Below are 20,334 nucleotides of genomic sequence, written 5' to 3' on the forward strand. Positions count from 1 at the left end.
CCCCCCCCCCCCCCGAGTCCGGGTCTCCGAGATCGTGGAACACCAGCGGCGGCGCGGCGGCGGCGTGGTGGGAGAAGAGCCAGCGAGCGCGAGGCAGAGGAGTTTCGGCCGGGAGAGATGCCTCTGTACGACTGCATGCTGCTGGTGAAGCCGATGGTGACGAAGGAGGCCGTGGCGGAGCTCGTGACGCGGGTGGCTGGGCGCGCCTACCAGCGCAACGGCGTCGTCACCGAGCTCAAGTCCTTCGGCAAAGTGCACCTCGGGTACGGCATCAAGAAGCTCGACGGCCGCCACTTCCAGGTCCGCCCCGATTAGACGCTCTTTTTTTTACATCCATTAGTGGAGGTTCGTATTAGCGGAGTGTTGACTGTCTGATTCGTTCGACCTAGATTGATGCGTATCGACGAAATTCCTAAGTGGGGATAACTGTTTGGGGCGCTGGTTTTTAGCAACCGGTGGTGCCCGTGACGTGCTCGATGAAATGCCCCTATTAGGTCTGACCGCTAGGTGTTACAGCATTCATGGGCATTGGCCTCGCCGTGTCCAGTGGAATGCTCTAGCAAATGTTCATTTGATAACTTCTAGTGTTGTAAGTGAGTCAGGAACTCAGAATTTCTCTGGCCGTGTTGCTCAGAGAACAGATACGCGGCACGGAATGATCTATCTGCTTTCATAGTGGATGGAAGGATATAGCGGTTGGATCTTTGACGTGGCTACTTGCTAGGGAGTTTCATGAAATGGTAGCAGAGCCGTGCAGCATATTTGCCACCGACCAATGACCAATTGACCGGTGACCTTAGCTCATCATCTGTGCTTGCTTGACCTCCTACTGCCATCATAAGCTCTAGCCTAGCTGGAACATCCTCTTCCACCTTTACTAACGTTTCCTCCACTGCTGCACATGTTCTGTGTCCCAAGCAGCTGTGTTTATTTCCTAGGCGATTCAAGCCACAAACATAAGCAGTCACGTGCCCGTTGTCCTTGGCCTCAAAGAGTCCAAGCACTCAAAGTAACGTGGCTTCTTCACAGGTTATTTATCAGCAAGTTCTACCTTACTTATCATATTGATGGTTCTGAGCCTCACCAATGACGACACTCTTGGATTGAAGACGGTTTCAGCATCTTTTCTTGGTTCTACTTCACATATCCAAGAAGATTCTCAATTTTTCATGCAGACGTGAAACACTGCCTTCTTGATGTGGAAGAGCTCAAGGGCTCCTTTTGTGGGACAAGTATAATCTTTCTATCCCCCGCAAAAAAAGTATAATCTTTCTATCTAATAGATAACAAGTTTCACACTCGTCCAAGGGGACATGTTGGGCACATTCATTGCTTGGAGACACTTTATGTTGCAAAGAACCTTCGTGACATGATCAGTCCATCCCAGAGGCGATGCTCGTGTGGAACACGTTGCAAGGCGTTAATCCGAAAGTCTAGAAGACAGTGGTCGGCGCTTTGTGCACCTTTGGGTTGAGGCCTTGCATCGTGTTGAGCACAAGCATCTCGTTAAGAAGGCTGATCAATGTCACAAAAATTATCAGCAAGTGAACTGAATACAAATAGTATCGCTCTTGAACAAAAGCTTAATGGTATTGCGTTTCTCGAGTTCCATTCCCTACAGGTTCTCAACTTCTCATTACTGACTGTTATAGAGGTTACAATTTTTCTGTGATGTGCAGCCTACCCTTTTTCACAAAATACCATTATGTATTTTTGTTAGTGCATCTTCGATGCAATCCAACTTCTAAATTGAATCTGATATTGAAATCATAAGTTCTAATGATTTTGTCGCAGTTTGTTTGTCAGGGGAGATTAGTTAGTTAGTTACCGAATACTTCATACAGGTTGGTCACATAGTCTGTGCTTATTAAATTAAAGTTTGACGATTGGGAACATACATCTCCTGTGGTTCCAGTCTACAATGGTAATATATCTCCATACGCCGTCTTTTGAAGTTTGGAGTTCAGGCTTTTGCGTTGAAATTACTTGCCGAGTCTAACCATATACTCTTATGTCAAAGTCTGACAAAGAATTGCAGTGCTGCATCAGTTGACTGGTCATAACTATTTCACCTGTACCAAGTTGTGATGGCCTTGATAGCAGTATGACTGTATGATTTCACTCTCAGTCTGTGTGAACATATATAATATATATAGTGCAATTCTCAGTTGTCCTTTTGCTTACCCCCACACTTCAGCAATTTCTCATTAAACACACATACATGGTAATTGATGAAGGCTGGAAAGGAATGTAAGAGCTGATTTTCTTTTCTTGGTTTTCTGAATACAGGCCAGGGTGATTTGTGCTTGAGTTTTTTTATAAAACGGTATTATCAGAGCCTAATTAGAGAATGCTCATTGATTGCTGATGGATTGGCTGTTAACATAACTATAAGTTTGATGCTGAACCAAAGCACCCCCTAGTTTGATGCTGCATTGTCTTGTTCATCAGTTGTTGTTTGGATTTGCTGAACATTAGGTGAAGGTTTGATCTCCACATTGCTCCAACTTGATAGGCATTCTGTTTGTTCTTGTTTGTAAAAATGCCTTTTCCATAACTCTTCAATAGATCCTTGGATCAATCAGTGTAAAGGTAAAACACAGCACCTTTAGAAATCTGCCAAAGCAGCTGAGAAGTACAAGGAATGTATTTCAGTGCATTTGAGAATTCTTCTTCTTCACACCTGACAAATAGTCTTGTGTTTCAATTGTTTGTTCATTGCCAGCTGTCCTTGCCACTGGTATTGCAGCCTAAAGAACTGCAATACTCTTGCTTTACTGATGTGCTGAAGTTTCTGTTGAATTTGCAGGGTCAACTTATGCAAATGACCATGATGGTTCCACCTTCCTTCACTAAAGAACTCCAATATCTAAACAAGGAGGACCGGCTGCTCCGCTGGCTGGTGGTGAAGCATAGAGATGCAGTTTACGGTCTGGAGTTCATCAATGAGGATGAACAGGGCAGCGAGATGGACAATTACCGCTATCGTACCAGGAGTAAGGATGATGATGTTGATGAATATGATGACGACGACGATGATTACGAGTATGAGGTCGAGGAGGAGTAGATTTGTGTGCCAAGATGTCTGCACTTTCAGTACTGTAAGGTGTGTTCTCCTGCAAACAAATTGTTGTTGATTATAAAGTAGGGATTGAAGTAGAACCTATGAACTTCACTGTTTGTCAAAAGATCCTGGAGTACCTGAAATCTGATGTTGCATGTTGTTCGCTTGTTTGACATTTAAGCTGCCAATAAGCAGCAAATGATCTAATTGGCACATCATCGCTATGTTTATCATGTGGTATTTTATTGCTTTCTCAATACCCCAGTGTGAAACGGCTTTGCAGAACCGGGGGGAAACGCTGCGCTGTATACATGCATAAAACTTGATTATCATTTATTCATCCACCAGTATATCATACATGTACATAGTGGTAAACCCCCAAACGCACACGGCACACACAACTACCGAACTACTAGTCATCACATCACCGGACACGGGACAGGACGCTCCTCCGCTGCAGCCATCGTCGGCCGGCCGCTCTTGTTGCCAGGACCGATCAGATCAGAAGCGACGCGCCAGCCTCCAGAACCACCCCATGATCCAGCCCCCGTCGTGCTCGTCGTCAGAATCCGAGTCGCAGTCGGTGTCGGAGCCGGAGTCGTCGCAGTCGGTGTCGGAGCCCCGGAACCACCCCATGATCCCGGCCTCCTCCTCCGCCCCGCTCTCCGGCCGTGGCTGAGCGCCCTCCTCTGAGCTGCTGCTCGCAGTCACAGCCGCCGCCACGTCTTCACCGCCGCACTGGAAGACCTGCGGAGCCCGTCGGACCGGGTCCACCTCCTCCAACGCCACCAGTTTGGTGGGCAGAAGCGGCTCGGCGGAGGCCTCGCGGGGATCACCCACGGGATCGTGTGCTGCTGTTATCACCTGCGGCGGGAGCTCGCCGGGGCGGCGCGCCGGGTAAAGGTCCACGAGGAGGCAGCAGAGCAGCGCGAAGAGGACCACGGCGGCGCTGGCGCGAGCCATGTTTGCTCTCGCGCCCGTGTGATCGATCGGCCGGTGTGTGGTGGTGTGGAAGAGAAACTTATGAGAGCTGCTGGGTTCGAAGCTAGCCAATGAAATGAGGAGGCCGGCTAGCTTACGTATTTAAGTGTGATTTGCTAGAGTTGGGAACTTGGGATGTGGTAGTACTACGAACCATTCCAGCGCGCTTAATTAAGGTCGTTTGGTTAATCGCTAAGGAAGCGTCCCGGTCCCATGTGTCGCATTCCTGCTTCGAGGGGGAGAAGACTAGAGCGAGAGCGACCGTCTGACCGAGCAAGGTAGAGGGGGATCTCAGCTGGGCAACACTCGGAGCAATCCCTCCTTGGCGCACCTAGCAGATGATACACAATGTTCCGCTAGAGGTTTTACGGTGCCGCGCCCGCCGTTGGTTATTCTTTGTCAAACCACTACGGTTCTCACGTACGTGAAAGTAATGACGTAGATCGCACATTATTGGTGGACGATATGTTTGTGATTGTGACTACAATGCAATGCATGGACATGTGAAATGACTATCGATCGGTGCATGCCTGACTCGCTCCAGCTTTGCCTTTCGCATGCATATATACATGCACGGTCAGGTATCGCCAGATTGTGTTGATTGTTCTGTTTTACGGGTATTAAAGTATAGCATGTGTCACTAATTATGCTCAGTTATTATAACTACTTCTCTGAGAGAAAGCGCATGCCCAATTTTAGCTACTTTCTAATTTTCGGTTTGAAACAAAGGATAGAACGTACTAATAAAAAGAATACATATTTTTGATCCATCGACTGTAGGACCAATTCTAATTTTAGTACATCAGTTTTAATAACAAAGATTATTGGTCCTCCATATGTCAAAATCATCTAGATTTGCTCTTTTGCCCAATTGAAAGCCAAGCGGTTTTAACGATGATTTGACAGTGATTTCGTACATGTGCTAGCCCACAATCAGCACCAAAAAAAGAAGGAAAAGAGGAAATATAAAAGAAATGGAAATTGAAGTTTTTATTGAAAATTAATTAAGTTAAAAATGCGGCTTTCTTTTGTGGTCATGAATTGGCTCCTCGGGCTGCGGAGGTCTGGTTCTCCAAGGCACCAACGAAATGCAAGCTTTTCATGTGGTTGGCGCTTAGAGGCAGGTGCTGGACCGCGGACAGACTTGCTAGGCACGGCTTGACCCATCCGGCACGATGTTCTTTGTGTGATCAGGAGCAAGAGACCATTGATCATCTACTCCTTGGTTGTGTGGTTGCCAGGCAGGTATGGTCATCGTATCTAAGGAGTTGGGGCAAGCTATGTTGGTTACCTTCACCGCATGACACTCTCGCAAGCTGGTGGCCTGGTCTTGATGTTCAAGGCAAGAATCGCAAGCTGGTGGCCTGGTCTTGATGTTCAGGGCAAGAAGGACAAGAGGAATATCAACACCAGTATCACTCTCATATGCTGGTGTATTTGGAAGCACAGGAACTCAGTGGTTTTTGATGCACTCGCTCCAAATGTCTCTCAGATTCGGCGGGCGATAGACACCGAAGGAAGGGCGTGGTTGCAGGCAGGTCTATTCAGTAATGTTGCTGGTTCTTCTTTTTCTAGTCTAGTGGACATTGCGTGGAATGTAATTGAGTAATTGATGTACTTTCGCCTACGGGCATGTAACCACATCACGGTTTTCTTCTTCGATATATGATACTCCTGCTTGGGAGTATTCTAGAAAAAAAAGAAAATTAATTAAGTTAAAAATAGTAAATCTATATTTGGAATTGAAAATATTGGAAAACAAGTATGACTCTATATTTCTACAAACTAAATATTTAAAACTTCTTTTTAAATGAAGATTACAAGAAAAGAATAGAGAAAGAGAAAAATAACGATGAATTCTCTAAAATCAAGAATATTCCTAATAGATCTTGTTAGCATAGAAAATTTAAAAATGAATACACAAAATAGAAAGAATTTTTATAACACTTATGATTGTAATGCATTTATAAATTTCATAACAAAATTATAACTGCTAGCTATAACATCCATGTGCCACTGTATCACTCGTGCAAAATAACTATCCCCTCTATTCTATAAAATAACTCATATAACTTTTTTTCTATTTGTTCTTTTATATAGATCATTTCTCATTGATTCTCGCTCCCGGCCAATAACCGTTCAGACCGATTTATTTTTAAATCAACTTGGTTGGCCAGACAACTAAAACCAAAGCTAATCTTGGTTGAAGTGCATAAATTATATGAGCTGTTTTATAGAATGGAGAAAGTATCATGTCATCATCAAAACCGCTTTCAATGGATTGAAAGCACAAGACTAGACAAATTTGATAGCCAAGGGACCAGAAGTTAAAGTCGAGGACCAATTTAGAGTTAATAATAGTCGAGGTACCAAAAATAAGAAAGTTCAGTGTGATCATGTTGTGCTTTGGAATGGACTTAGTCTGTCCTCGGGGCAGGATTGAGCCAGAAAATGATCGGATAGATTTGATGCTATGCAAGGAAAAATAACTTCGATCAGGATAACTCGCTGACAGGTGACAGCAATATGCTCAGACTTTTCAGAGCCTGGACATGCATGGTGTGGTTCTGCCTAAATTGTCAATGAAGCTTTCGCATTTTATTATCCTGCTACAGTTCCACGTATCGGATTCTTATTGGCCTCACTGACTTGTCTTCCATCTCCCTGTTTTCGTACAGAACGCTGATTGGTTTCAGTTGTTGTTTTTGCTGAGGAAAACTGTGATGTGTTTCAGTTGCACCAAAAAATTGGGTTTTAAGATGAATGGCCTAAGCCCGGGTTAAAATTTGAAATTCTCAGCGCAAGGGTGCAGAGTTGTTAAGACAAGCTGCGGCTTCACCGCTCACACCAAAAGATCAGGGCAAAGCAATGACGATAGGTCATCTCTATACGAGGACTAGAACTTGGAGCAAGCTGGGCTGGAAGAGGATCGGAACCTGATGACTTTGGTACTACCATTGTCCTAGTTTCGTGCGAGATATATATACTAAGGGCTTGTCTTGTTTGGATTGTGTCTTGGTGTGTGCTACTGTGCTAGCCTGGGCAGCCGGACATGTGCATGAGAGTGTTTGGTTGGCGTCCGGCCAGGCGGCGAGGTCCTGTTTGTTTGGATATCTGTTTCAGCTTTTGGTGCTTTTAGCAATCTCAAAAGCATTTCTCCTGTTTACACATGAAACTGAGAAACACTTCTGGATGTGCTTTTGATGCTTCTAGCTGAGAAGTACGTCGGGAGGTGTTTCTCAGCTTCATGTGTAAACGAGAGAAGTGCTTTTGAGATTGCGAAAAACACCAAAATCTGAAACAGAAGCCCAAACAAACAGGGCCATGGCACCAAAATTGCTGGCATGAGCAGATGAGCTCACCCGTTTCTATCGTTAATACCCGCTTGAATCTCTATGTATCGCCAGGCAAGCAGTTGTTTTTGTCATGCATTTGTTCAGAACTCCAAACCAAACATGCCCTAAATCTCTATGTCTGATGGATCATACATCCCTGTTTGCAATATTTTCCAACAAACTTTGACCATTTTACCATTTAGCTAGCTAACTAATTAATATTTTTCTTCTTAGGTGTATATAATAAAGTTGAGCTAGCTCATGTAGTTCAACAATCACAAACCGAGTCTAATATCTCTTCAACCCAAAACATATCGTGCTTGCCATGTGGGATCTCAGGAACTCCCAATTAGGAACCATATCATGATCACCGATTAGAGAGACGACTTATCCCCTAGTCCACTCGTCAAAGCTCCCTCCTCTTGGAGTCTTGTCTTGTAGTTTTAACAAGTCAACCCAAGACCTTAAACCACTCGCATTAGGCACCCAAAGCATGCTTGCATCATCTACCTATGCATATAGAACAACACCCAAAAGTCGTACACACACTGCCATGCATGTTTGACACAGAAAGAGAAGTGCACGTGGCTGTAAAATTACACATGCATAGCTTTTGGACAAACCATTACTACACTGCAAAGGAGCCGGGGTTCAATCTTCAAAGTCATCCTCTGAATATTGGTAGACCCTAAGGACTATATATCTACTATATTACTGCAGCTACTGCTAACTGATTACTACAGCACTTAATACATAACTACAGATATTGCAGCTAAGCTTGAGGCCTTGAGCTTGACATTAGAGTCAACAAAGGCGCCATGGGAGATCACACTCACACACAGCGATCGATACAGACACACTTAAGCCGCAAAACTAATTGACTCTCGGAGCAGCCCTAGCTACTCCTATAAACTTAGTAGATCGAAGCATCTTAGTACTGATGAAGTGGTAATACATATAAGGGAAATATATATAGATAAAGATAATCTGTCTGGCTAGCTGATGTAGCTGTCAATTTGACTGGTCAAGCAAGCTCCTGGTTCTTCTCCACCACCCTCACCTCCTTGGCGGACCTCAGCACGCTCGCCTGCATCAATGGTTAACTTTAATCCAAGATTCATCGGTGAACATATATATCTTAACATGGGTGTAGGGTCAGGTCGGCTGGGAATTAACCTGAGCGTCGGTGATCTCGGCAGCAAAGCCGTCGACGATGGCGAGCGAGGACTTCTTCCGGTAGGTGTCGGGCGGGCCGAGGAGCTTGGCCAGCAGCTTGTCGTGCTTGTCGCTCAGGTATGCGTCCAGCGTGGCCGACCCCTGCTTCGAGCTGCACGCAGCCAACGAATTAAACGGTCATCCATTGATCAACAAATTAAACAGCAGATGCTCGTCAGTGATATGTGGGAGTACAATATTGTGTTTAGGTATACAGCATTCTAGAAATTAAAAATGCTTAGGTATATACAGACCGATCGGCTCTAAGGCGCTCGTAGACAGGGTCGAAGTTCATGAACACGAAGTACACCTCCTGCTGCGGCTTCGCCATTGCTCACTCTTGTTCCTCTACACGGCTAGCCAGCTACTACTACTAATTAAGGTCTCAGTTTCAGTGTGAATGAGTGAGTGAGTCAGTGCTGGGTTAATTGGTTGCATATATCATTGCGACGGGCTGCTATTTATAGCTGGTGGAGCTGGAGGAGATGGTCACGGACGACTCAAGTCACCGTCCCGGGAACGGGCATGCACAGACCTGCAAAGACTTTTCTTACTGCACCCAGATTAGCCTAGATCTAGATGATTAATCAGTCAAACAGAGCACGACGTGCTCAACTAACAAACATGCAGGCAAAACTGCGCAAGCTAGGCTTGATTTGGTCAAGGGAATCTCACTTATAATAAGTACACGCCACATGCATAGTACGAACGTCCAGCCACTGATTAATTATTTCATTCTAGCTCTTGTCAGTATTCAGTTCAGCTAGCTGCCGGGTACTGTTACTTACACGCTCCTCGTATATGTCTTAACAAGCACTCCAATAGTAAAAAAAAAACATAGGAGTATGTTGGTTGCAGTAGCTGCGGAAGAGATATATTGCAATATGGTTCGTGAGCAATATCTATCCAACAGAATGTTTTTTATGCCGGAGAGGGGGCCGGGTTTGTAAGCGTATAAATGGAATCTTGCACAGGGCTGGAAGAGGTCAAGGACTCGAGATCTCTGCGCTGCACCTGAGACTCGATCAGGGAGGCGCTGTAGGCTGGAGATTGGCCGGGTGGGTTGTAACTTGTACGCATGCATGCCGTCGTAACGTAGTAGCTGGTCAGAACTCTCATCAGAAGTCAGGAACCAACCAGAGCCCAGATCCAGATGGGATGGGATATGTGTGAGCAGCTAGCTCCCCGTACGTTTACGGGCGCTGCATGCATGCATGCGTGGCCAGAGCGAGACGGAGAGAGAGGGCCTGGACGGATCTGATCCGGATCTGGCGCAAAGGACGTACGGCACGGGCCAAGCGGCGCCCGGGCCGGGCGGCGAGGGATCGTCAGAATGCATGCATATCAATTTCTAGGATGTCCACAGCGTTTTAGCTTGTCTGCTTGTGTCCTGCTGGCTACCCTTGTTAGCTTATCCTTGTTTGGTCAGTAGCTGGCTAGCAGCTGCGTCGACTGCATCACAACCAATTTAGTACTGATCGACATGATCGATATTTGGAGAACCATCTGCATGCATTGACGTGCATGCATGCATGAGAGCTAGCTACAGATCCGACGATCGATCGGTTCAACTGCTCACAAGACCTCGTCACCACTCCACACTCCTCCATAGGCCGTTTGGCTTCGAAGTACTACACGTTTACACGCACGGTACAGTGTAGGTTCTGGCTAGTTTAGACAAGCAATATGCCGGCCCCGGCCGGGCCGGGATCATTGGTCAGGCGTTGCCACGTTTCGATGTCACCCAGCTAGCTTGCGAAAGGTCGTCGGAGGCTCGGAGCTGTGGGGGACTGGTTTCCCATAATCCCACCGGGGCATCACATGCAGGCTTGCCAGCTTATTATGGTTGCTGTTACGTGTTTTCCATATGCATATATGCATGGATGGTCATCAATTACCACCGTTTCGATCGATCGATCCGAATTGGGGTCATTTCCAGGGTCCCATATATATGCAGCTAGCTAGCTTCAAGAGGAAGACTTTTGTTGGCGCCTCTTCCCTTTGTCGTTCCATGGGTGGATGCCTGCAGGGTAACAAACTCTGTGGACTGTGTGGCGCTGTGCAGTACATATGCTGCAGGTATGCAGGTGCGCGCGCGCGACGACATGAACTAAAGACAGCCTTGCATCCAGGCACACACGTGAAGAATGAACAAGCCTATTTGTAAAGAACGCGAGAGAAACTCTTTTATTCGATCGCACCGTCAGGCTGCTATAGCAAAGTTTTTTTTTTCTTTTTGCGAGGAGCTATAGCAAAGAATTGGCTAAGGAACAGACTCGCCAGCAGCCTCCCGTGTCGCTCCCGGTGGCGACACGGCCAGGCAGCGGCGGAAAACCTAGATATAGTCCCCCAATCTTTGCCTCCTCCTGCCTTGCCCACCGCCCAAGGATGCCGCCCCCCACGGGCGGACGCCACCCTAGACACATTCGGCAACGGAGCTTAGTGGCAAGCGGGTTGGTGGCGGGGGTTTTCGGCATTGGCTTTTCTGCCACACGCAGCATGGCGCCTTCCTTCGAGTCGTTGCGGAGGGCCACAATGTGCGACGCTACCCGGTGGCGTCTTCTGTTGGGTCTGAGTTGTAGGCCTGCCCTGGACCTGCGCCAAGTGCTATCTGTTGGGCGTGGCGGTTTGGTGAGCGTTGGCAGAGGCTTGGTGCAATGGTGGCTGGGCACTTCGACGAGTGTCCTTGTGCGGTGGCCCCTGTTCAGCCTTATGAGTCTCACTGCTATGATGGGTTCTCCTGGTCGCGGTGGTGTCTAGCGGCTGCGGGTGAAAACCTAGACACCGACGACGATGACGGATCACTCCCTTCTTGATATAAGGTCTTCCGCCCTTTGTGGTTGAGGTTTGTCCGAACGAAAGCTTGGATTCGGTTTATCTGGATCGCGGGCAACTACGTCTTTGAAGACCTTTTGACCGGCGGCGGATGATGGCCCTATGACAAAAGAGGCTCTCAATTACAATTTCCAAAGTCGCTATAGTACCAGCTGCTGCTAGCTACTCTCTCCATTCCACAAGACAACGTGTATAGATTTTTCTCATTTGTTCCACAATACATCTCATTTTTCTTTTATTATCCGCACCCGGCCAATAACTACTCACATCCATTTATTATTAACCTAACATGAATGGTGAACCATTAAGAACGAGAACTCTCTTGGTCCAAGCGCACAAATCTATATGAGATCGATGTATTTTGGAATTAACAGAGGGAGTAGCTACCTATATATACATGAAACACAAACGTACACATGGATCCTGCCGAATTCCAGCCCTAGCTATGCTAGCTAACTCGACGTTCAAAGTCCCACAAAAGTTACACAGCACTGTGCAAAAAGCTACGCGCGCATGCATGCACGAAAAGGAGGCATATATAGGAACCGTACTGACCGGTCGGCACACAGGACTAGCTAGTAGTACAGTGCATGGAACCATCTATCATGCACGCTTACGGTTCGTGACGGACTGACTTACGGTGCGCCGGTGCGGCTTCATATAATTGGAGAACCCGATGATCGAGCTATTGGCTTGGTTTAATTGATGCTTCGATTAGATTCGAAGCACTAGTGTTTCGCATTCGGTGACTGTGTGTGCACACACACTAGGGGAGAAAGCGGTTTTGCCGGGGGCCAGGGCCGCCCGCAAAGACGGCTTTTTTTCGGAACCACCGGCAAAGCCCGTCGGCACGGAGATTCACCGGCAAAGGACTCTTTGCCGGCGGCTTTCTCACGGGTCCATCGGCGAAGCCTTTGCCGGCGGCCGAAACGACGGCCTCCGGCAAAAAAAGGAGATCACAGGTGCCGTTAACGGCTGGGCCCACATGTCGGGCTTTTGCCGGTGGCCAGGGAAAAAGCCGCCGGCAAAGGGCCGGCATGTGTGGCGCCGCGAGCAGGCTGCGCATGCCACGGCTGGGCCCACATGTCGGGCCTTTGCCGGCGGTCAAGGAAAAAGCCGCCGGCAAAGGGTGGGCACGTGGCACGCCGCGAGCCGGCCGCGCGTGCCACGATGTGGCCCACATGTTGGGCATTTGTCGGCGGCCAGGGAAAAAGCCGTCGGCAAAGGTTGGGGGCCTTTGCCGACGGCCAGCGAAAAAGCCGTTGGCAAAGGGCGGGCACGTGGCACGATCTGGTGCGTGCCCGCGCTCATTGGCCGCCGGCAAAAGGTATTTTTTTTGGTTTTTTTTATCGCAGCAATTTGAAATATTTTCACAGCACATATATACAGATATATATTCATCCATATCACAGCAATACATCCCCACAAAATCATCGACGCATCTACATAACGCATTCACATCACAAGCATATAAACATCTCATGAAAGTCCGAAAACATCACATATTTCACAACAAAATTATTACAAGTGTTCATCACATGGTAGCAACATATTACAAGCTAGTGTTCATAGACGACAAGATGGTGACTCGGGCACCTTCAACATCCACTACCCATTGCACTAGTAGAAACCTATGAAATGGAGTTGGAATAGCATAATTAGATATAAACAAAAAAATTGAAGTGACAATTGTAGTATTTGAAGCAGAACTTAGCCATTTGGCTCAAAATTGGTGCAATGGAATCATTTTTTAGCAAACATGGCTCATGTGGCTCCAAAAATGCCACCAAGGCACAATTTTGGAGCCAAATGACCCCTAAATGCTCTAAAATGGCACGATGGCACCATTTTGGAGCGAATATGGCTTATTTGGCACAAAAATGCCACCAAGGCACTAGTTTGGCTACAAAACAAGCCATTTCGCTCCATTATGCTAGCATAGCTCCATTTTGGAGCCAACATGGCTCATCTGGCTACAAAATGCCACCAAGGCACCATTTTGGAGCCAAATGAGCCACCAAGGCACCATTTTTGAGCCAAATGGCCTAAAAATGGCACCAAGGCACTATGTTGGAGCCAATATGGCTCATTTGGCTCCAAAATGGTGCCTTGGTGCCATTTTTGGGCCATTTGGCTCCAAAATGCCACCAAGTCACCATTTTATAGCTAATATGACTCTTTTGGCTCCAAAATGGTGCCCTGGTGGCATAAATGAGCCAAATGCTCAAAAATGCCACCAAGACACCATTTTGGAGCCAAGTGAGCCCTCTTGTCTCTAAAATGAGATCTATGTCACTATGTGATGCTAGGTTACGCAGTTCTACGTGTGGAGGCAAGAAAGTAAGTTTTCAAAACAACGGACCTCGAGACGAGACAAGTTTGTGGTAACTTACCCGAGTCAGTGCCTAGGAGCAGGTGACTGGCCAAGAGGGTTGCCTCTAGCAAGGCTTGCGTGTGAAGAAGGGTCGTTCGAGCCACGGCCGGATTGATGCTGTTGCACAGATGATTAGGCATTGACCCCAACCCTCAACGAAAGCAAGAAAAGTCATGAATGGAGATTGAAATGTTTCGAGTGAACTCACCAGAGTCTGTGGAGAAGGCTGTGGAGCATGTTCAATCTGGAGATTGACAAATGCCAAGTCGAACGGCGGTGGTGCTGTAGGCGGCTCTTGAGAGGTGGCGGCGAGGTACGGCTGCATATTGAAAAGACAAAGAGTTGCAGTTACGGAACTAATACCACGCTTTCTTGGCTATTATGTGCGGTAAACATACCCTAAGGTGGTCATACTGAGCCCTCAGTGCGGCCTGCATATGAGTCTAGACCTGAGCCGCCACCTGAGCCTGGATCTGAGCATCCTGAGCCTGCCTCTAAGCCTCCATCTGAGCCTGCACCTGAGCCGCCACCATACCCTCCACCTCCTGCAATGCCATTACAAGTTCATTGTCGTTACAATGAAATGCGAAAAGACACGAGATGGTGAATGAAGAACAACTAACCTGCTGTGAGAACTGCCGTGCACCTGGACGACTGCGTATACTAGCACTCGAGCTCATGGAAGTAGCCTTCAGGTGAGGTAGGCTGGGAATGGTGCTCGGATCAATGGTTCCGTTCCCGAAGACCAGCCTACCGTGCTTCATGCCTCCTTCCACCCTCACGACCACTTCCACATCCAGGTCGTGCTGGCTAGGATCAGCCCCGGGGCCGTGCACCTCCTCAAACACCTCCACGTAGCCTGTGACCTTGGCATGGTCAGCCGGGGTGGCGTAGGCTTCGGACGGGGCGTTCGCACTGTACTCCGACACGGTGGTCGCCTTTCCCCTGAGGACGCAGTCAACGGCCGTGAAACTGGTGAGGCGTTCTTTATTCGGATGAGCCTTCGCCTGAAACAACAAGCAACAACAAGATAGTGAGGGGTGAGGCTCGCACATGAAGATCTTTTTGGGAGAAAAACACATACATAGTTGTTGATGTAGCCCTGCAGGTTCACACTCCCTTGATGGTGCATTCCGCTTGGGTTTGCCAACCTCCTCTCCCTAAGGAGCCCGTGAGTCTCCACGTACTCCGGGCTGCACCACGAGTCCACCAGCGCCTTCTAGGCATTTAAGTGCGAGATGCACCAGTGCGGAGGAACCTAAATGAACAAGTACAAGCCCAAACACGAAGAAGTTAAGCGTTAGCCCTTATTAAGCAAGGAAATGCACTTTATTTTACTTTACCTGCATGTACTGTTCGTGCTCGAGATGCGTCACGACACATTGTGCCTTGTCCAATCTCTGTTTCTTCACTTCGGCATAGTACTTCCTCACGGCGTAGACATGCGCATGATAGAACATCTCGGACAATGCCTTCTTCACACTTGCCTCGAAGTGTCGTGCAATTGTTGCATCATCAATGCCTTCCGCCAGCTTGAAGAACCGCTGAAATTAGACAAAACAGATCCATTCATGAGTTATATATTTTGCATTACAATTGTTTTGACTAATGTACGCATTGTGCGAAGGCGACTTACCCAAAATTCGCCCTTCACCCGCTCGGCTTTGTTCGCATACACCACATTCTCTCTATCTTGAAAGTCCGGTTGGGCCACGTAGTGTGCCCATGTCCGGGCTACCTCTGGCTCCTCCTTTCCTTCAAGAAGAACCATGCCAGGGAAGTGGTCCATGAGGAGGACCCTAAGCACAGCCTTGGGTTGCATCGTAAAACACCCGGGTGCAACAACCACCCAGCCCCTGCACAAGGATAATACAAGTCAATTGCAGTTAATAAATGAAACAACAATTTGATGTAAACTGAATTCTAGGATCAAGAAAGGTACATCTTGGTTGTTGGACGAATGACCGGCTTCTCAGCTTCACAAGAGGGCCGCTTGGTGGGGAGACGAGTAGGACCACGCTGGTACACTTTGTCTGTACCAGAGCTGGAGGCAGCCCCCGCCAAGGCTCCCGCGGAGGTACCAACAGAGTGATCCTGCAGCTCGTCCTCACCAAAGTCCCCCGCCTCCATCTCCATCTCCCTCACCTCTTCCTGAATCTCCTCCTCCCTATCATCCTCAGGATTGTACAGTGGATCGAGTGGCACCGGCGAGGGAGAGGGCTCCCTCCTGGCTTTGCCCTTTGCTTTACGTGCAAGGGTTTTCTTCAGGGGTTTGGCCTTCACTTTAGGCGGAGGGTATAGCTCTTCGACACGCCTCTGAGAGGTACTACGCTCGCCCACCATGGTTCAATCACCTGCCATGAGGAAAAGTGAACAAGTTAGTACGGATTATACAAATAGATGTAAATAAATGAAACAACAACTTGATGTAAACAAATGAAACAACTTGATGTACAATACAAGTAAAGTTGAGATTCAATGAACTAACTAATTAAGTAGGACGGATTATACAAGTAGATGTAAACAAATGAAACAACATCTTGATGTAAATAAAAAAAACACCAACTAAATGTAAACAAATGAAACAATTTGATGTACAATACAGTAAAGTTAGGATTCAACGAACTAACTAATTAAGTAGGACGGATTACAACTTGATGTAAACAAGAGAAACAACTAAGTATGGGCATGTGGATTATAGTCTTCGTCATCGGGATCAACTAGAAGAGCCGCATCAAGATCACTCTCAACATCACTATCAACATTGGCCTGTTCCTCATCGTCGTCGTCACCATCACCATCAACCTCGTCACCTTCACCGTCATTGTCTACTTCCGTGCCCGGATAATCGGTATACTGTACCACGAAATCACTTGTGTCCTCGCCAGCTTCTTGGAAAAACTCGTCGCCAAGCTCTCGTTACGGCAGATAATCTTGGTCGTTGGTTCTGGTAGTTTACCATGTGGCTGCACGTGGTACACGACGTCCAAACCCTGAAGGCGAGCCACTTTAGTGCACGAGTACGAGAGGAAATAAACTCGTGTGGCTTGTTGAGCCACAATATATACATCCTCGCATTCGAAGACACTGTCTCGATTTACTTCGACTAGGCCAATTGTGTCATCCTTGTTAACGTGTTTCGGATCAATCCAACGGCATTTGAATACAATGACCTTTGGAGGTTTGGGGCCGCGGTATTGTAGTTCGTATATCTCCTCAACCCTTCCGTAGAAGTCATCTCCACTGCATTCTACGAACACCCCGGAATTTGTTGAGGTTCGATTGGGCCGACTGAGCTCGTACCCTGTTGTATGGAATCGATATCCATTGACGTCGTAGGATTTGAATGAACCGACCTTGACATCAAAACCATTGGCAATTTGTCTCAATTGGGAGCTCATTGACGCATCATTGTTAGCCTACAGGTTTAAGTAGAAAAGCATCATGTATTAGTTGCACGCAAGGCCTCTAGGTGTTGAAACAATTAGGAGCTAAGAAAGAAAGTACTTGATTTTGGAACCACTCAATGAAACCAGATCCGGGGCCATTTGGACCATCTCTAAGAAGGGCATCATGTTCTAGAGGATCAGGTTTTCTTGTTCGCTTCCAGTTGAGTTGAGTGAATGTGCTGACGCAATGAGAATAAGATGAGTTAGAGACAAACTTGTTGTTGGAGCACGGTCTCCGTCACCGGGGATGACGAGCACCCCCTTTTTGGTTCGGCGGAGGGCGAGGTGATCGCTCCGGCGATCGCCGGTGTGGCGATAGACACGAAGTGTAGACACAAGAGATTTTTACCCAGGTTCGGGCCACCCGGAGGTGTAATACCCTACGTCCTGCTCTGAGTTATATTCACAAATTTGAGTGTGTACAGATCACCCGGGGATTTCCTGGGTTGGCTATTTAGTGTGATTGCTGTGCTATGTTCTACTCACTCAGGTTCCAACTGAGCTGAACCCAACTCTTTTACCGGTGGCATTGGTCCTCCTATTATAGACAAGGGGATACCACAGGTGCCTATGCATGCAGCGTGACACGTCCCCTAGACGCGTGTCACGGCCGCATGGAATACAATTTTACTCATTTGCGCTGGACGCCATGCAGCGCCCAGTCCACTGTACACGGTAGAAAAATGGTTCGTAAGGTAGTCGCCCTAGCCTTGCTCAACAAGACTAGGCCTGCCGATAAGACTCATGTCGGTGCATTAAATGCACTGCGCCCGCCGTCTTGTCCTGTCTTCACTGTTCTGCGGGTCCCGCCTGCATGCCCGAGCGTGGGTTGCTGGGGTGCACCTTCCCGGCTAGCGCACCTGCTAGTTGCCGGGAGGCGTTCCTTCGGCTTCCCGGGACCGGGGTTCCCAGGAGCATTTTGTACTCGGCCCTTAGCTTTAGCTTCGCTAGGGGTCGTCTCCTCAAGGTAGGCTTCCCGGGCTCGCCGTTTCTCGGGAGTCCTTCCTGATGGGGCTCCGTCACTGGCAACCCACGCGTCCCATATCAGTGGGACCCCGTGGGCCACTGGTGTGGACCGGCAGCCTTGAAGCTTCCAGCAAGTGCTCTCCTCGGTCGGTTGCCGGGCTACGCCCTATCCGACACGTCAGTCCCAAGGGGGAAACCCCCTGGCACCCGGCCTCGTTGGCCGCATTTATAGCTCCACTTCTCCGAGCGGAACGGTCGGCCGCACGATTTCGTGCCTTATCTCCCTTAATCACCAAAGAGTTAAGGCCACGTCGCGCACCCCCCTCTTAATCTTCGATGCTTTAGGGCTCTTTATCACCAATCGTGGGGGTGCCCGTTGCAGTTCGCAGCCCCGATAAATACCCAAGGCCGATAAATACCCAAGGCCGGCGGCGAGGCACTCCCCACTGTCTCTCTCTCTTTCCATCACCTCCTCCCAAGCTCCCCGCTCCCAACTCCAACCGAACCACCTCTCCACCCTCCACCGATGTCTTCTAAGGGCCAGAACCGTCCCAAGGGGAGCACCAGTAAAGGGGATTAAGCCGGCAAGAAGGAGCCGTCGGACAAGGCCCGGAAGGAGGAGAAAATACGGGCTAAATTCGCCTTCTTCCCCACGGGTACAACGGCGAGGGGGTCGACAAGCTGGACTTGGCGCTGGCCACCAAGCACAATGAGCACAGGCCGACGCGGGTCCTTCCCGTCGGAGCGGAGCGCGACGGGCACTACTTTCCGGATCTTCGGGAGGTTCATCCCTGCCGGGTTCGTGCCGCCGCACTCCTACTTTCTCTCAGCCATCATGGAGTCCTATGGGCTCCTCATGGTGCAGCTTCACCCCACGTCGTTCTTCACATTGGCTATTTTCCAACACCTCTGTGAAGCGTTCGTGGGGGTGATGCCGTCGGTGGCGCTATTCCGCCACTACTACTACCCGAGGGTGGAGAAGAAGGCCCCCTTGTTCTCGGGGGTAGTGTTCCGATTCCGTGATAGGATCAAATCGGAATTCATCGAGCTGGGGAAGAAGAAGATCGAGCACGAATGGCGCCGTGACTGGTGCTGGGTGCACACCGACGAGCTCCAGGAGTTCCACGAGGAGCCGCTCGGGCCTCCAAAGGGGTCTGACGACAAGACGCTCCGCGACCCGAAGGATGAGGAGCTGGCCCCGATCTGTGCGAAGATCAAAGCACTCCGGGAGGCCGGGCTCACGGACATGGATGTGGCACGCCCCTTCATCGGGAGGCGCGTGGACCCCCTGCAGCGGCGCTCGCATCCGGCGTGGATGTACACCGGGGCAGGCGACCAGACCCGGCTGCAGCGCACGGACCTCCTCCCGGAGGAAGTGCGGTTCTGGGTGAAGGGTATCATCGGCGAGGACGAGCCTACCGGCTGCTCCCGCCTAGAGCGCACTCGCTCCACGCCGGGATCCCGAACCCGGGAGCCCGGGATCTCCCACTCTGCGACGAGTGGGGGATCGTGGAGGACCCCTTAGCGCAACTCTCACCCCCGCAGCCCCGGTCCCAGAAGGGCAAGGAACCGGCTACGGACTCGGGGAAAGGGGGCCAAGGCCAAGCCTCCGCCAAGGCAGAGGACTCGGACTCCGACGACTCCTCGTTGGGCGTCGGAGGAGACCTCAGTGACGACGACGGTGACGACGACGTTGCCCCGACAGTCGGCGAGGTCGTGCCAGAGGAGGAAGACAAGGAAGATGACGTCCCCTTGGTGAGGCAGTTCGCGGCAGAGCGGGCAGGCAGGCGGGAGGCAGCCCGCAGCTCCAAGAGCCTCACGGCGACCCGGGGGCTGAGGCCTCCGGCGGCAGTGGCGCGGCGGCAACAGCCACCCCGACCACCCCGGTAACTCCGACAGCTCCCCCCGTGCGAAACGGCCCTCCGGCGAGGAGCATCCTGGTGGACAGGGTGCTCAATCTCAAGCCGGCGGGGTAAGTACAATGACGTTTAGAACGGTTTTGATTTTGCAAAATTATTTTGTGCCTGACTAATCTACTTTTGCGTTTTCCAGTTCGTTGAGGAAGAGGGTGCAGACCAGCGTGTCGCCGGCAGCACCAGCCAAGAAGCCTCGACC

General features: G+C 49.2%; 3 protein-coding genes across 3 annotated transcripts; 1 reads left to right on the forward strand and 2 right to left on the reverse strand.

Annotated features, from left to right (window-relative positions):
• Positions 1-3,297, forward strand: LOC100840407 (30S ribosomal protein S6). Its single transcript, XM_003565621.3, has 2 exons — positions 1-300; positions 2,810-3,297. Exons 1-2 carry the CDS (start codon positions 118-120, stop codon positions 3,065-3,067), a joined length of 441 nt encoding a protein of 146 aa, XP_003565669.1. The 5' UTR covers positions 1-117; the 3' UTR covers positions 3,068-3,297.
• A 75-nt stretch (positions 3,298-3,372) lies between these two features.
• LOC104582522 lies at positions 3,373-4,195 on the reverse strand. The gene has a single exon (XM_010232332.3). It carries the CDS (start codon positions 4,025-4,027, stop codon positions 3,566-3,568), a length of 462 nt encoding a protein of 153 aa, XP_010230634.1. The 5' UTR covers positions 4,028-4,195; the 3' UTR covers positions 3,373-3,565.
• A 3,725-nt stretch (positions 4,196-7,920) lies between these two features.
• Positions 7,921-9,036, reverse strand: LOC100842221. Its single transcript, XM_003565626.4, has 3 exons — positions 8,850-9,036; positions 8,557-8,707; positions 7,921-8,467 (listed from the first exon to the last, which is right to left on the reverse strand). Exons 1-3 carry the CDS (start codon positions 8,924-8,926, stop codon positions 8,405-8,407), a joined length of 291 nt encoding a protein of 96 aa, XP_003565674.1. The 5' UTR covers positions 8,927-9,036; the 3' UTR covers positions 7,921-8,404.
• Positions 9,037-20,334: the final 11,298 nt, after the last annotated feature.

This window comes from Brachypodium distachyon, chromosome 2 (genome assembly GCF_000005505.3).
Source record: "Brachypodium distachyon strain Bd21 chromosome 2, Brachypodium_distachyon_v3.0, whole genome shotgun sequence".
NCBI lineage: Eukaryota > Viridiplantae > Streptophyta > Magnoliopsida > Poales > Poaceae > Brachypodium > Brachypodium distachyon.